This window comes from Lampetra planeri, unplaced genomic scaffold (genome assembly GCF_965212315.1).
Source record: "Lampetra planeri unplaced genomic scaffold, kcLamPlan1.2.h2 scaffold_1750, whole genome shotgun sequence".
Lineage (NCBI taxonomy): Eukaryota > Metazoa > Chordata > Hyperoartia > Petromyzontiformes > Petromyzontidae > Lampetra > Lampetra planeri.
In genome coordinates this window covers 8,915-24,239 of record NW_027614487.1, presented here as the reverse complement: position 1 = coordinate 24,239, position 15,325 = coordinate 8,915, and the positions used below count along the sequence as shown (strand labels likewise).

At 56.3% G+C, this 15,325-nt stretch overlaps 1 protein-coding gene across 1 annotated transcript; it reads left to right on the top strand.

Annotated features, from left to right (window-relative positions):
- Positions 1-1,069: 1,069 nt before the first annotated feature.
- LOC144739844 (transcription elongation factor SPT6-like) lies at positions 1,070-13,855 on the top strand (the record flags this gene model as incomplete). The annotated part of the gene is made up of 4 exons (XM_078622736.1): positions 1,070-1,512; positions 3,989-4,090; positions 11,908-12,027; positions 13,754-13,855. Coding segments are annotated over exons 1-4 (510 nt in total), but the record flags the coding sequence as incomplete, so codon positions are not given.
- Positions 13,856-15,325: the final 1,470 nt, after the last annotated feature.

Genomic DNA, 15,325 nt, shown 5'->3' with positions numbered 1-15,325 from the left:
ACCCACTCACCCACCCATTCACCCACTCATTCACCCACTCATTCACCCACTCACTCACCCACCCACTCACCCACCCACTCACCCCCCCACCCATCCACTCATCCACCCACTCACCCACCCCCACCACTCCACCCACCCACCACTCACCCACCCACCCACTCACCCACCACCACCAACCCACCACCCACCCACCTCACCCACCCACTCACCCACCCACCCACTCACCCACCCACTCACCCACCCATTCACCCACTCACTCACCCACCCACTCACCCATCCACTCACCCCCCCACCCATCCACTCATCCACCCACTCACCCACTCACCCACCCACCCATCCACTCACCCACCCACCCACTCACCCACCTACTCACCAACCCACTCACCCACCCACCTACTCACCCACCCACTCACCCACCCACCCACCCTCTCACCCACCCACCCCACCCACTCACCCACCCACCCACTCACCCACCCACTCACCCCACTCACCCACTCACCCACTCACCCACCCACTCACCCACCCACCCACTCACTCACCAACTCACCCACCCACTCACCCATCCACTCACCCCCCCACCCATCCACTCATCCACCCACTCACCCACTCACCCACCCACCCATCCACTCACCCACCCACCCACTCACCCACCTACTCACCAACCCACTCACCCACCCACCTACTCACCCACCCACTCACCCACCCACCCACCCACTCACCCACCCACCCACTCACCCACCCACCCACCCACTCACCCACCCACTCACCCACCCACCCACCCACCCACTCACCCACTCACCCACCCACCCATCCACTCACCCACCCACCCACTCACCCACCTACTCACCAACCCACTCACCCACCCACCTACTCACCCACCCACTCACCCACCCACCCACCCTCTCACCCACCCACCCACTCACCCACCCACCCACTCACCCACCCACCCACTCACCCACCCCACCCACCCACTCACCCACCCACTCACCCACCCCACCCACCCACTCACCCACCCACTCACCCACCCACCCACCCACTCACTCACCAACTCACCACCTCCCACCACCCAGGGCACTGCAAGAAGCGCAGGAGATCTTCGGCGTGGACTTTGACTTCGGCGACTTTGAGAAGTACGACGAAGATGACGACGATGGCTACGGCGAGGAGGAGGAGGATGAGGACGATGAGGAGGAGGAGGAGGTGGAGGAGGAGGAGGACGATGATGATGATGATGACACCGAACGTGAGGAGGGGGAGGATGGGGCCAGCGTCGTTGACGGATCGTCGGGGGGAATTGACGGACAGCGTCTGGCCAAGCCGCCCAAGATGACGTCGAAAAAGAAGGCGAGAAAGATCAAGTTGAAGACGAAGAAGACGAAGAAGACGAAGAAAAAGAAACGTTCCACTCAGAAGAGCATCTACGAGATCTACGAGCCGAGCGAACTACAGCGGAGTCACCTCACGGACCAGGACAGCGAGATCCGGGCACGTGACCTGCCCGAGAGGTTCCAGGTGAGTGGGGGGTGGGTGGGTGGGTGGGTGGGTGAGTGGGTGGGTGGTGAGTGAGTGAGGTGGTGAGTGAGTGGGTGAGTGAGCGAGCGGGTGGCTGAGCGAGCGGGTGGGTGAGGCGAGCGGGTGGGTGAGTGGGTGAGTGAGTGGGTGAGTGAGTGGGTGAGTGGGTGGGTGGATGGGGGGGAGTGGGGTGGGTGAGTGGGTGGGTGGTGGTGAGTGGGTGGGTGGTGTGAGTGGGTGGGTTGGTGAGTGGGTGGGTGGGTGGGTGAGTGGGTGAGTGGGTGAGTGAGGGGGTGAGTGAGTGGGTGAGTGAGCGAGCGGGTGGCTGAGCGAGCGAGGGTGGGTGGGTGAGTGGGTGGGTGGGTGAGTGGGTGAGTGGGTGAGTGAGTTGGTGAGTGAGTTGGTGAGTGAGTGACTAGGTGAGTGGGCGAGTGAGTGGGTGAGTGAGTGGGCGAGTGGGTGGGTGAGTGAGTGGGGGGGGTGGGTGAGTGGGTGGGTGAGTGGGTGGGTGGGTGGGTGAGTGGGGGGGTGGGTTGGTGGGTGTTTGGGTGAGTGGGGGGGTGGGTTGGTGGGTGTTTGGGTGAGTGTGGGGTGGGGTGGGTGGGTGAGTGTGGGGTGGGTGGGTGAGTGTGGGGTGGGTGGGTGAGTGTGGGGTGGGTGGGTGAGTGGGTGAGTGGGTGGGTGAGTGGGTGGGTGGGTGAGTGAGTGAGTGGGTGGGTTAGTGAGTGGTGAGCGTGCGAGTGGGTGGGTGGGTGGGTGAGTGGGTGAGTGGTTGGGTGGGTGAGTGGGTGAGTTAGTGGGTGAGTGGGTGGGTGGGTGGGTGGGTGGGTGGGTGGGTGAGTGGGTGAGTGAGTGGGTGGGTGGGTGAGTGGGTGACTGAGTGGGTGAGTGAGCGAGCGGGTGGCTCAGCGAGCGGGTGGGTGAGTGAGTGGGTGGGTGAGTGAGTGGGTGGGTGAGTGGGTGAGTGAGTGGGTGGGTGAGTGGGTGAGTGAGTGGGTGGGTGAGTGGGTGAGTGGGTGAGTGAGTGGGTGGGTGAGTGGGTGGGTGAGTGGGTGGGTGAGTGGGTGGGTGAGTGGGTGGGTGGGTGGGTGAGTGAGTGGGTGAGCGAGCGGGTGGGTGAGCGAGTGAGTGGGTGAGTGGGTGGGTGAGTGAGTGGTGGGTGGGTGGGTGAGTGAGTGGTGAGCGAGCGGGTGGGTGAGCGAGTGAGTGGGTGAGTGGGTGGGTGAGTGAGTGGGTGGGTGGGTGAGTGGGTGGGTGGGTGGGTGAGTGGGTGGGTGAGTGGGTGGGTGGGTGTGTGAGTGGGTGGGTGAGTGAGTGGGGTGGGTGGGTGGGTGGGTGGGTGAGTGGGTGGGTGAGTGGGGGGGTGGGTTGGTGGGTGTTTGGGTGAGTGTGGGGTGGGTGGGTGGGTGAGTGTGGGGTGGGTGGGTGGGTGGGTGAGTGTGGGGTGGGTGGGTGGGTGGGTGAGTGTGGGGTGGGTGGGTGAGTGGGTGGGTGGGTGAGTGGGTGGGTGGGTGGGTGAGTGGGTGGGTGGGTGGGTGAGTGGGTGGGTGGGTGGGTGAGTGGGTGGGTGGGTGGGGTGAGTGGGTGGGTGGGTGGGTGAGTGAGTGAGTGGGTGGGTTAGTGAGTGGTGAGCGTGCGAGTGAGTGGGTGAGTGGGTGGGTGAGTGGGTGAGTTAGTGGGTGAGTGGGTGGGTGGGTAGGTGGGTGAGTGAGTGGGTGGGTGAGTGGGTGGGTGGGTAGGTGGGTGAGTGAGTGGGTGACTGAGTGGGTGGGTGGGTGAGTGGGGTGAGTGAGTAAGTGGGTGGGTGGGTGAGTGGGTGAGTGGGTGAGTGGGTGGGTGAGTGAGTGGGTGGGTGGGTGAGCGGGTGGGTGAGTGAGTGGGTGAGTGAGTGGGTGGGTGGGTGGGTGAGTGGATGAGTGGGTGAGTGAGTGAGTGGGTGGGTGAGTGGGTGGGTGAGTGGGTGGGTGGGTGGGTGAGTGGGTGGGTGAGTGGGTGGGTGGGTGAGTGGGTGGGTGAGTGGGTGAGTGAGTGGGTGGGTGAGTGGGTGGCTGGGTGGGTGAGTGGGTGGGTGGGTGGGTGAGTGGGTGGGTGGGTGAGTGGGTGGGTGGGTGAGTGGGTGGGTGGGTGAGTTGGTGGGTGAGTGGGTGAGTGGGTGAGTGGGTGGGTGAGTTGGTGGGTGGGTGGGTGAGTTGGTGGGTGAGTGGGTGGGTGGGTGGGTGAGTGGGTGGGTGGGTGGGTGGGTGAGTGGGTGGGTGGGTGGGTGAGTGGGTGGGTGGGTGAGTGGGTGGGTGGGTGGTGAGTGAGTGGTGAGTGAGTGGTGAGTGAGTGGTGAGTGAGTGGGTGGGTGGGTGAGTGGGTGGGTTGGGGGGTGAGTGAGTGGGTGAGTCAGTTGGTGAGTGAGTGGTGAGTGAGTGGTGAGTGAGTGAGCGTGTGGGTGAGTGGTGAGCGTGAGTCCTCTCACCCCCCCCCCCTACAGCTGCGGGCGGTCCCCGTGACGACAGCGGATGACGTGGAACTGGACGAGGAGGCGTCGTGGATCTACAAACACACATTCACCTCACCCACCCTCAGCATGCAGGTGGGACTCGCTCACTGTGTGTGTGTGTGTCTCACTGTGTGTGTGTCTCACTGTGTGTGTCTCACTGTGTGTGTGTGTGTCTCACTGTGTGTGTGTCTCACTGTGTGTGTGTCTCACTGTGTGTGTGTGTGTCTCACTGTGTGTGTGTCACTGTGTGTGTGTCTCACTGTGTGTGTCTCACTGTGTGTGTGTCTCACTGTGTGTGTGTGTCTCACTGTGTGTGTGTGTGTCTCACTGTGTGTGTGTGTGTCTCACTGTGTGTGTGTCTCACTGTGTGTGTGTCTCACTGTGTGTGTGTGTGTCACTGTGTGTGTCTCACTGTGTGTGTGTGTCTCACTGTGTGTGTGTCTCACTGTGTGTGTCTCACTGTGTGTGTGTGTGTGTCTCACTGTGTGTGTGTGTCTCACTGTGTGTGTGTGTCTCACTGTGTGTGTGTCTCACTGTGTGTGTGTGTCACTGTGTGTGTGTGTGTGTCTCACTGTGTGTGTGTCTCACTGTGTGTGTCTCACTGTGTGTGTGTCTCACTGTGTGTGTGTGTGTCTCACTGTGTGTGTGTGTCACTGTGTGTGTCTCACTGTGTGTGTGTCTCACTGTGTGTGTGTGTCTCACTGTGTGTGTGTGTCTCACTGTGTGTGTGTCTCACTGTGTGTGTGTGTCTCACTGTGTGTGTGTGTGTGTCTCACTGTGTGTGTCTCACTGTGTGTGTCTCACTGTGTGTGTCTCACTGTGTGTGTGTGTCTCACTGTGTGTGTCTCACTGTGTGTGTCTCACTGTGTGTGTGTGTCTCACTGTGTGTGTGTGTGTGTCTCACTGTGTGTGTCTCACTGTGTGTGTCTCACTGTGTGTGTGTGTGTCTCACTGTGTGTGTCTCACTGTGTGTGTGTCTCACTGTGTGTGTCTCACTGTGTGTGTGTGTGTGTCTCACTGTGTGTGTGTGTGTGTCTCACTGTGTGTGTGTGTCACTGTGTGTGTGTGTGTCTCACTGTGTGTGTGTGTCTCACTGTGTGTGTGTGTCTCACTGTGTGTGTGTGTGTGTCTCACTGTGTGTGTGTGTCACTGTGTGTGTGTGTGTCTCACTGTGTGTGTGTGTCTCACTGTGTGTGTGTGTCTCACTGTGTGTGGTGTGTCTCACTGTGTGTGTGTCTCACTGTGTGTGTGTGTGTGTGTCACTGTGTGTGTGTGTGTCTCACTGTGTGTGTGTGTCTCACTGTGTGTGTCTCACTGTGTGTGTGTGTCTCACTGTGTGTGTGTGTCTCACTGTGTGTGTGTGTCTCACTGTGTGTGTGTGTCTCACTGTGTGTGTGTGTGTCTCACTGTGTGTGTCTCACTGTGTGTGTGTGTCTCACTGTGTGTGTGTGTGTCTCACTGTGTGTGTGTGTCTCACTGTGTGTGTCTCACTGTGTGTGTGTGTCTCACTGTGTGTGTGTGTCTCACTGTGTGTGTGTGTCACTGTGTGTGTGTGTCTCACTGTGTGTGTGTGTGTCTCACTGTGTGTGTGTGTCTCACTGTGTGTGTGTGTCTCACTGTGTGTGTGTGTGTCTCACTGTGTGTGTGTGTCTCACTGTGTGTGTGTGTCTCACTGTGTGTGTGTGTCTCACTGTGTGTGTGTGTCACTGTGTGTGTGTGTCTCACTGTGTGTGTGTGTGTGTCTCACTGTGTGTGTGTGTCTCACTGTGTGTGTGTGTCTCACTGTGTGTGTGTCTCACTGTGTGTGTGTGTCTCACTGTGTGTGTGTGTGTGTCTCACTGTGTGTGTCTCACTGTGTGTGTCTCACTGTGTGTGTGTGTCTCACTGTGTGTGTCTCACTGTGTGTGTCTCACTGTGTGTGTGTGTCTCACTGTGTGTGTGTGTGTGTCTCACTGTGTGTGTCTCACTGTGTGTGTCTCACTGTGTGTGTGTGTGTCTCACTGTGTGTGTCTCACTGTGTGTGTGTCTCACTGTGTGTGTCTCACTGTGTGTGTGTGTGTGTCTCACTGTGTGTGTGTGTGTGTCTCACTGTGTGTGTGTGTCACTGTGTGTGTGTGTGTCTCACTGTGTGTGTGTGTCTCACTGTGTGTGTGTGTCTCACTGTGTGTGTGTGTGTGTCTCACTGTGTGTGTGTGTCACTGTGTGTGTGTGTGTCTCACTGTGTGTGTGTGTCTCACTGTGTGTGTGTGTCTCACTGTGTGTGTGTGTGTGTCTCACTGTGTGTGTGTCTCACTGTGTGTGTGTCTCACTGTGTGTGTCTCACTGTGTGTGTGTGTGTCTCACTGTGTGTGTGTGTGTCTCACTGTGTGTGTGTCTCACTGTGTGTGTCTCACTGTGTGTGTGTGTGTCTCACTGTGTGTGTGTCTCACTGTGTGTGTGTCTCACTGTGTGTGTGTCTCACTGTGTGTGTGTGTCTCACTGTGTGTGTGTGTGTGTCTCACTGTGTGTGTGTGTCTCACTGTGTGTGTGTGTGTGTCTCACTGTGTGTGTGTCTCACTGTGTGTGTGTGTGTCTCACTGTGTGTGTGTCTCACTGTGTGTGTGTGTGTCTCACTGTGTGTGTGTCTCACTGTGTGTGTGTCTCACTGTGTGTGTGTGTGTGTCTCACTGTGTGTGTGTGTGTCTCACTGTGTGTGTGTGTCTCACTGTGTGTGTGTGTGTGTCTCACTGTGTGTGTGTCTCACTGTGTGTGTGTGTGTGTCTCACTGTGTGTGTCTCACTGTGTGTGTCTCACTGTGTGTGTCTCACTGTGTGTGTGTGTCTCACTGTGTGTGTGTGTGTCACTGTGTGTGTGTGTCTCACTGTGTGTGTGTGTCTCACTGTGTGTGTGTGTCTCACTGTGTGTGTGTGTCTCACTGTGTGTGTGTGTCTCACTGTGTGTGTGTGTGTCTCACTGTGTGTGTCTCACTGTGTGTGTGTGTCTCACTGTGTGTGTGTGTCTCACTGTGTGTGTGTGTCTCACTGTGTGTGTGTGTCTCACTGTGTGTGTGTGTGTCTCACTGTGTGTGTGTGTCTCACTGTGTGTGTGTGTGTCTCACTGTGTGTGTGTGTCTCACTGTGTGTGTGTGTGTGTCTCACTGTGTGTGTGTCTCACTGTGTGTGTCTCACTGTGTGTGTGTCTCACTGTGTGTGTGTGTCTCACTGTGTGTGTGTGTCTCACTGTGTGTGTGTGTGTCTCACTGTGTGTGTGTCTCACTGTGTGTGTGTGTGTCTCACTGTGTGTGTGTGTGTGTCTCACTGTGTGTGTGTGTGTCTCACTGTGTGTGTGTGTGTCTCACTGTGTGTGTGTGTGTCTCACTGTGTGTGTGTGTGTGTCTCACTGTGTGTGTGTGTGTCTCACTGTGTGTGTGTGTCTCACTGTGTGTGTGTGTGTCTCGCTGTGTGTGTGTGTGTCTCACTGTGTGTGTGTGTGTGTCTCACTGTGTGTGTGTGTGTGTCTCACTGTGTGTGTGTGTGTCTCAAGGTGCACATGGCCTGGCACAAGCGTCGTGGTGACGTCACCGCCACTTAGTGGCGAATGGCGGTTGTTGTGTTGTTGTGTGTGTGTCTCACTGTGTGTGTGTGTCTCACTGTGTGTGTGTGTCTCACTGTGTGTGTGTGTCTCACTGTGTGTGTGTGTGTCTCACTGTGTGTGTGTGTGTCTCACTGTGTGTGTGTGTGTCTCACTGTGTGTGTGTGTCTCACTGTGTGTGTGTGTGTGTCTCACTGTGTGTGTGTGTGTCTCACTGTGTGTGTGTGTGTCTCACTGTGTGTGTGTGTGTGTCTCACTGTGTGTGTGTGTGTCTCACTGTGTGTGTGTGTGTCTCACTGTGTGTGTGTGTGTCTCACTGTGTGTGTGTGTGTCTCACTGTGTGTGTGTGTGTCTCACTGTGTGTGTGTGTGTCTCACTGTGTGTGTGTGTGTCTCACTGTGTGTGTGTGTGTCTCACTGTGTGTGTGTGTGTCTCACTGTGTGTGTGTGTCTCACTGTGTGTGTGTGTGTCTCACTGTGTGTGTGTGTCTCACTGTGTGTGTGTGTCTCACTGTGTGTGTGTGTCTCACTGTGTGTGTGTGTGTCTCACTGTGTGTGTGTGTGTCTCACTGTGTGTGTGTGTGTCTCACTGTGTGTGTGTGTCTCACTGTGTGTGTGTGTGTGTCTCACTGTGTGTGTGTGTGTCTCACTGTGTGTGTGTGTGTCTCACTGTGTGTGTGTGTGTGTCTCACTGTGTGTGTGTGTGTCTCACTGTGTGTGTGTGTGTCTCACTGTGTGTGTGTGTGTCTCACTGTGTGTGTGTGTGTCTCACTGTGTGTGTGTGTGTCTCACTGTGTGTGTGTGTGTCTCACTGTGTGTGTGTGTGTCTCACTGTGTGTGTGTGTGTCTCACTGTGTGTGTGTGTCTCACTGTGTGTGTGTGTGTCTCACTGTGTGTGTGTGTGTCTCACTGTGTGTGTGTGTGTCTCACTGTGTGTGTGTGTGTGTCTCACTGTGTGTGTGTGTGTCTCACTGTGTGTGTGTGTGTCTCACTGTGTGTGTGTGTCTCACTGTGTGTGTGTGTCTCACTGTGTGTGTGTGTGTCTCACTGTGTGTGTGTGTGTCTCACTGTGTGTGTGTGTCTCACTGTGTGTGTGTGTGTCTCACTGTGTGTGTGTGTGTCTCACTGTGTGTGTGTGTCACTGTGTGTGTGTGTCTCACTGTGTGTGTGTGTGTCTCACTGTGTGTGTGTGTCTCACTGTGTGTGTGTGTGTCTCACTGTGTGTGTGTGTCACTGTGTGTGTGTGTCTCACTGTGTGTGTGTGTCTCACTGTGTGTGTGTGTCTCACTGTGTGTGTGTGTGTGTCTCACTGTGTGTGTGTGTGTCTCACTGTGTGTGTGTGTGTGTGTCTCACTGTGTGTGTGTGTCTCACTGTGTGTGTGTGTGTCTCACTGTGTGTGTGTGTGTCTCACTGTGTGTGTGTGTCTCACTGTGTGTGTGTGTCTCACTGTGTGTGTGTCTCACTGTGTGTGTGTGTGTCTCACTGTGTGTGTGTGTCACTGTGTGTCTCACTGTGTGTGTGTGTGTCTCACTGTGTGTGTCTCACTGTGTGTGTGTGTCTCACTGTGTGTGTGTCACTGTGTGTGTGTGTCTCACTGTGTGTGTGTCTCACTGTGTGTGTGTGTCTCACTGTGTGTGTGTGTGTCTCACTGTGTGTGTGTGTGTCTCACTGTGTGTGTGTGTGTCTCACTGTGTGTGTGTGTGTCTCACTGTGTGTGTGTGTCTCACTGTGTGTGTGTGTCTCACTGTGTGTGTGTGTCACTGTGTGTGTGTGTGTCTCACTGTGTGTGTGTGTCACTGTGTGTGTGTGTCACTGTGTGTGTGTGTGTCTCACTGTGTGTGTGTGTCACTGTGTGTGTCTCACTGTGTGTGTGTGTCACTGTGTGTGTGTGTCACTGTGTGTGTGTGTCTCACTGTGTGTGTGTGTGTCTCACTGTGTGTGTGTGTCACTGTGTGTGTGTCTCACTGTGTGTGTGTGTCACTGTGTGTGTGTGTCTCACTGTGTGTGTGTGTGTCACTGTGTGTGTGTCTCACTGTGTGTGTGTGTCACTGTGTGTGTGTGTGTCTCACTGTGTGTGTGTGTGTCACTGTGTGTGTGTGTGTCACTGTGTGTGTGTGTGTCTCACTGTGTGTGTGTGTGTCACTGTGTGTGTGTGTCTCACTGTGTGTGTGTGTCTCACTGTGTGTGTGTCTCACTGTGTGTGTGTGTCTCACTGTGTGTGTGTCTCACTGTGTGTGTGTGTCACTGTGTGTGTCTCACTGTGTGTGTGTGTCTCACTGTGTGTGTGTCTCACTGTGTGTGTGTGTCACTGTGTGTGTGTGTGTGTGTCACTGTGTGTGTGTGTCTCACTGTGTGTGTGTCTCACTGTGTGTGTGTCTCACTGTGTGTGTGTCTCACTGTGTGTGTGTGTCACTGTGTGTGTGTGTGTCTCACTGTGTGTGTGTGTCACTGTGTGTGTGTGTCTCACTGTGTGTGTGTGTGTCTCACTGCGTGTCTCTGTGTGTGTGTGTCTCACTGTGTGTGTGTGTCACTGTGTGTGTGTGTCACTGTGTGTGTGTGTCACTGTGTGTGTGTGTGTCTCACTGTGTGTGTGTCTCACTGTGTGTGTGTGTGTCTCACTGTGTGTGTGTCACTGTGTGTGTGTGTCACTGTGTGTGTGTGTCTCACTGTGTGTGTGTGTGTCTCACTGTGTGTGTGTCTCACTGTGTGTGTGTGTCACTGTGTGTGTGTGTCACTGTGTGTGTGTGTCTCACTGTGTGTGTGTCTCACTGTGTGTGTGTGTCTCACTGTGTGTGTGTGTGTCTCACTGCGTGTCTCTGTGTGTGTGTCTCACTGTGTGTGTGTCTCACTGTGTGTGTGTGTTTCACTGTGTGTGTGTCTCACTGTGTGTGTGTGTCTCACTGTGTGTGTGTCTCACTGTGTGTGTCTCACTGCGTGTCTCTGTGTGTGTGTCACTGCGTGTGTCTCACTGTGTGTGTGTGTCTCACTGCGTGTCTCTGTGTGTGTGTGTCACTGTGTGTGTCTCACTGTGTGTGTGTGTCACTGTGTGTGTGTCTCACTGCGTGTCTCTGTGTGTGTGTGTCACTGTGTGTGTGTCTCACTGCGTGTGTCTCACTGCGTGTCTCTCTGTGTGTGTGTCACTGTGTGTGTCTCACTGTGTGTGTGTCTCACTGCGTGTCTCTGTGTGTGTGTCTCACTGTGTGTGTGTCTCACTGCGTGTCTCTGTGTGTGTGTGTCACTGTGTGTGTGTGTGTCACTGTGTGTGTGTGTGTCACTGTGTGTGTGTGTCACTGTGTGTGTGTGTCACTGCGTGTGTCTCACTGCGTGTCTCTCTGTGTGTGTGTCACTGTGTGTGTCTCACTGTGTGTGTGTCTCACTGCGTGTCTCTGTGTGTGTGTCTCACTGTGTGTGTGTCTCACTGTGTGTGTGTCTCACTGCGTGTCTCTGTGTGTGTGTGTCACTGTGTGTGTGTGTGTCACTGTGTGTTTGTGTCACTGTGTGTGTCACTGTGTGTGTGTGTGTCACTGTGTGTGTGTGTCACTGTGTGTGTGTGTCACTGTGTGTGTGTGTCACTGTGTGTGTGTGTGTCACTGTGTGTGTGTGTCACTGTGTGTGTCACTGTGTGTGTGTGTGTCACTGTGTGTGTGTGTCACTGTGTGTGTGTGTCTCTGTGTGTGTGTCACTGTGTGTGTGTCACTGTGTGTGTGTCTCACTGTGTGTGTGTGTCACTGTGTGTGTGTGTCACTGTGTGTGTGTGTCTCTGTGTGTGTGTCACTGTGTGTGTGTCTCACTGTGTGTGTGTCTCACTGTGTGTGTGTGTCACTGTGTGTGTGTCACTGTGTGTGTCACTGTGTGTGTATGTGTCACTGTGTGTGTGTGTCACTGTGTGTGTGTGTCACTGTGTGTGTGTGTGTCTCTGTGTGTGTGTCACTGTGTGTGTGTCTCACTGTGTGTGTGTGTCTCTGTGTGTGTCTCACTGTGTGTGTGTCACTGTGTGTGTAGGAGGTGGACGTGGTTGAGCGACCTGCTGGGGTGGGTGGCACTGTGTGTGTGTGTGTCACTGTGTGTGTGTAACACTGTGTGTGTGTCACTGTGTGTGTGTGTAACTGTGTGTGTGTGTAACACTGTGTGTGTGTGTAACACTGTGTGTGTGTCACTGTAACACTGTGTGTGTCACTGTGTAGGAGGTGGACGTGGTGGAGCGACCTGCTGGGGTGGGTGGCACTGTGTGTGTGTGTGTCACTGTGTGTGTGTCACTGTGTGTGTCACTGTGTGTGTGTGTCTCTGTGTGTGTCACTGTGTGTGTCACTGTGTGTGTGTGTCACTGTGTGTGTCTACAGGAGGTGGACGTGGTGGAGCGACCTGCTGGGGTGGGTGGCACCGGCTACGGCCGCAAGGGCCCCGGCACTATCGGCAAGATCCGTGACGCCCTCAACTTCATCCGCAACCAGCACCTCGAGGTGGGGGGGGGTGGGGGGGTGGGGGGTGGAGTGGGGGGTGGGGAGTGTGGGTGGTGGGGAGTGGGGGGGGCGGAGAGAGTGGGGGGAGTGGGGGGGTGGAGAGTGGGGGGGTGGAGAGTGGGGGGGTGGAGTGGGGGGTGGGGAGTGTGGGTGGTGGGGAGTGGGGGGGGGGCGGAGAGAGTGGGGGGAGTGGGGGGGGTGGAGTGAGGGGGTGAGAGAGCTTAGGGGTGGAGAGTTGGGGGGGAGGAGAATGGGAGGGAGGGTGGGGGGGGTGGTGGTGGTGGTGGTGGTGGAGTGGGTGGTGTGGGTGGAGTGGGTGGGTGGTGGTGGAGAGTGGGGGGGTGGTATGGGTGGTGGAGTGGGTGGTGGAGTGGGTGGTGGTGGAGTGGGTGGTGGTGGAGTGGGTGGTGGTGGTGGAGTGGGTGGTGGTGGTGGAGTGGGTGGTGGTGGTGGAGTGGGTGGTGGTGGTGGAGTGGGTGGTGGAGTGGGTGGGTGGTGGTGGAGAGTGGGGGGGTGGAGTGGGTCGTGGAGTGGGTGGGTGGTGGTGGAGAGTGGGGGGTGGTGTGGGTGGTGGAGTGGGTGGTGGTGGTGGAGTGGGTGGTGGTGGTGGAGTGGGTGGTGGTGGTGGAGTGGGTGGTGGTGGTGGAGTGGGTGGTGGAGTGGGTGGGTGGTGGTGGAGAGTGGGGGGGTGGAGTGGGTGGTGGAGTGGGTGGGTGGTGGTGGAGAGTGGGGGGTGGTGTGGGTAGTGGAGTGGGTGGTGGTGTGGGTGGTGGAGTGGGTGGGTGGTGGTGGAGAGTGGGGGGTGGTGTGGGTGGTGGAGTGGGTGGTGGTGGTGGAGTGGGTGGTGGTGGTGGAGTGGGTGGTGGTGGTGGAGTGGGTGGTGGTGGTGGAGTGGGTGGTGGAGTGGGTGGGTGGTGGTGGAGAGTGGGGGGGTGGAGTGGGTGGTGGAGTGGGTGGGTGGTGGTGGAGAGTGGGGGGTGGTGTGGGTAGTGGAGTGGGTGGTGGTGTGGGTGGTGGAGTGGGTGGGTGGTGGTGGAGAGTGGGGGGTGGTGTGGGTGGTGGAGTGGGTGGTGGTGGTGGAGTGGGTGGTGGGTGGGTGGTGGGGAGAGTGGGGGGGGGGGTGTTGTAGTGTTTGTCTCACTGCGCTACGAAGCCGGCGACTCGGGTTCGATTCCCGCTCACAGCCAACACCAGTGACGATTATCTGAACCGGTCCTGGGCCTCCCCTAGGTCGACTCAGCCTCAAATGAGTACCTGGTGCGGTGTGTTGTGAACATCGCCACTGGGGATACAAAGGCGGCCGGGCGTGGTGCTGGCAGCCACCCCCTCGTGTGCCACAGTGCCGGTAGCCTTCATAGGTGCTACTACTCGCTAACAGCACTTGCCCCTACAGTCTGTTAAGGCTATACGGGGGATCTTTGTCTGTGTGTGTGTCTGTGTGTGTGTGTCTGTGTGTGTGTGTGTGATATGTCTTTGTGTGTCTGTGTGTGTCTGTGTGTGTCTGTGTGTGTGTGTGTCTGTGTGTGAGATGCTCGCTAACAGCACTTGCCCCTCCAGTCTGCTGAGGCTACACGGGGGACCTTTGTCTGTGTGTGTCTGTGTGTGTGTCTGTGTGTGTGTCTGTGTGTGTGTGTCTGTGTGTGTGAGGTGCTCGCTAACAGCACTTGCCCCTCCAGTCTGCTGAGGCTACACGGGGGACCTTTGTCTGTGTGTGTCTCCACTGTAGGTCCCCTTCATCGCGTTCTACCGCAAGGAGTACGTGGAACCCGAGCTCAGCATCAGCGACCTGTGGAGAGTGTGGCACATGGACGAGAAGGTGACACGCTCAGTCACTCACTCACTCACCCACTCAGTCACTCAGCATCAGCGACCTGTGGAGAGTCTGGCACATGGACGAGAAGGTGACACGCTCACCACTCACTCACTCAGTCACTCACTCAGTCACTCAGCATCAGCGACCTGTGGAGAGTGTGGCACATGGACGAGAAGGTGACACGCTCACTCACTCACTCACCCACTCAGTCACTCAGCATCAGCGACCTGTGGAGAGTCTGGCACATGGACGAGAAGGTGACACGCTCACCACTCACTCACTCAGTCACTCACTCACTCACTCAGCATCAGCGACCTGTGGAGAGTGTGGCACATGGACGAGAAGGTGACACGCTCACCACTCACTCACTCACTCAGTCAGTCACTCAGTCACTCGCTCACTCACACACTCACTCACTCACTCACTCACCCACTCACTCACTCACTCACCCACTCACTCACTCACTCACTCACTCGCTCACTCACTCACTCAGCATCAGCGACCTGTGGAGAGTGTGGCACATGGACGAGAAGGTGACACGCTCACCACTCACTCACTCACTCAGTCACTCACTCAGTCACTCACACACACGCTCACTCACTCACTCAGTCACTCAGTCACTCAGTCACCCACTCAGTCACTCAGTCACTCAGTCACCCACTCACCACTCACTCACTCACTCGCTCAGTCACCATTCACTCACTCACTCACTCACACACTCACTCACTCGCTCACACATACACTCACTCACTCACACACTCACTCACTCACACACTCACGCTCACCACTCACTCACTCACCACACGCTCACCACTCACTCAGTCACTCAGTCACTCACCTCACCACACACTCACTCACTCACACACTCAGTCATTCATACACTCACTCGCTCACCACTCACGCTCACCACTCACCCACTCACCCACTCACCACTCACTCACTCACTCACCACTCACTCACTCACTCACCCACTCACTCACTCACCACTCACTCACTCACCACACGCTCACCACTCACTCAGTCACTCAGTCACTCACTCACTCACCCACTCACTCACTCACTCACCCACTCACTCACTCACTCACTCGCTCACCCACTCAGTCACTCAGCATCAGCGACCTGTGGAGAGTGTGGCACATGGACGAGAAGGTGACACGCTCACTCACTCGCTCAGTCACTCACTCACTCACTCACTCAGTCACTCACTCACTCATTCACTCACTCACTCAGTCACTCACTCATACACTCACTCATACACCACTCACTCACTCACTCACCCACTCACTCACTCAGTCACCCACTCACTCACTCACCCACTCACTCACTCGCTCACTCGCTCACTCACTCAGTCACTCACTCATACACTCACTCATACACCACTCACTCACTCACTCACCCACTCACTCACTCAGTCACCCACTCACTCACTCACCCACTCACTCACTCGCTCACTCACTCAGTCACTCAGTCAGTCAGTCACTCACT